This window comes from Scyliorhinus canicula, chromosome 13 (genome assembly GCF_902713615.1).
Source record: "Scyliorhinus canicula chromosome 13, sScyCan1.1, whole genome shotgun sequence".
In the NCBI taxonomy this organism is placed as follows: Eukaryota; Metazoa; Chordata; class Chondrichthyes; order Carcharhiniformes; family Scyliorhinidae; genus Scyliorhinus; species Scyliorhinus canicula.
This window is the reverse complement of record NC_052158.1, coordinates 150,774,175-150,775,397: the sequence shown is the minus strand read 5'-3', so window position 1 is coordinate 150,775,397 and position 1,223 is coordinate 150,774,175. Positions and strand designations below refer to the sequence as shown.

The 1,223-nt window shown below is 59.9% G+C and overlaps 1 protein-coding gene across 1 annotated transcript in view; it reads left to right on the top strand.

The window, feature by feature from the left end:
* Positions 1-756: 756 nt before the first annotated feature.
* Positions 757-1,223, top strand: part of dhx36 (DEAH (Asp-Glu-Ala-His) box polypeptide 36) — a 79,626-nt gene continuing 79,159 nt past the window's right edge. Inside the window, exon 1 of the mRNA XM_038815771.1 lies at positions 757-1,035. Within this exon, the coding sequence (XP_038671699.1) occupies positions 850-1,035 (186 nt within the window). The 5' untranslated portion in view covers positions 757-849. The remainder of the gene's footprint in view (positions 1,036-1,223) is intronic.

Sequence of the window (1,223 nt, the reverse complement as noted above, 5' to 3'; positions counted from 1 at the left end):
GACTATCCCCACAGGGTAGTATCTGCTGGGATTATCTCCACAGGGTGTATCTGTTTAGGGATTATTCCCACCGGCTGGTATCTGTGATGGGATTATCCCCACAGGGTGTATCTGTGCTGGGATTATTCCCGCAGTGTTACCCGTGCTGGGATTATCCTGAATGTAGTATCTGCTGGGATTATCCCCACAGGGTGTATCTGTGCTGGTATTATCCCCACAGGGTGTATCTGTGCTGGGATTATCCCCACAGGCTGTATCTGAGCTGGGACTATTCCCACAGGGTAGTATCTGTGCTGGGATTATCCCCACAGGGTGTATCTGTGCTGCGATTATACACACAGGGTGTATCTGTGCTGGGAGATCCCCACAGGGTAGTATCTGATGGGATTATCCCCACAGGGTGTATCTGTGCTGGGACTATCCCCACAGGGTAGTATCTGATGGGATTATCCCCACAGATTGCCGGGATTATCCCCACAGGGTAGTATCTGATGGGATTATCCCCACAGGGTGTATCTGTGCTGGGATTATCCCCACAGGGTAGTATCTGATGGTATTATCCCCACAGGGTGTATCTGTGCTGGGATTATCCCCACAGGGTGTATCTGTGCTGGGATTATCCCCACAGGGTAGTATCTGCTGGGATTATCCCCACAGGGTGTATCTGTGCTGGGATTATCCCCACAGGGGGTGGGGGATTGTGAGCTCAGGCACTGAACCCTCTGTGATGTCAGAATCAGTGGACGGCTGCTTGTGACGCCATTAGGCTGCGCCGCGGTGTTTCTCCGCCTCCCGGTCGCTGCCGTTTTTCGCTGCCGGCGCCGAGCGGGTTTCGCTGCCCAAACAGCCATGAGTGCGGGTTACCGGAAAGACTGGCGGGGCGGCGGGGGCTCCTCCTCGGCCTCCGGGGGCTGGGACAGCCCTGCCGGCGGGAGAGGCCGCGGTCGCCATCCCGGAAACCTGAAAGGCAAAGACATCGGCCTGTGGTACGCCAAGCGGCAGGGCCAGAAAAACAAAGACCAGGAGCGGAGCGAGGTGAGGGGGAGGGGCTGGGCCGGGAGGCAATCCCCCCCCCCCCCCCCCAAACCCCCTCTCCCCCCCCCCCAAACCCCCTCTCCCCCCCCCCCAACCCCCTCTCCCCCCCCCAACCCCCTCTCCCCCCCCAACCCCCTCTCCCCCCCCAACCCCCTCTCCCCCCCCCCAACCCCCTCTCCCCCCCCCCC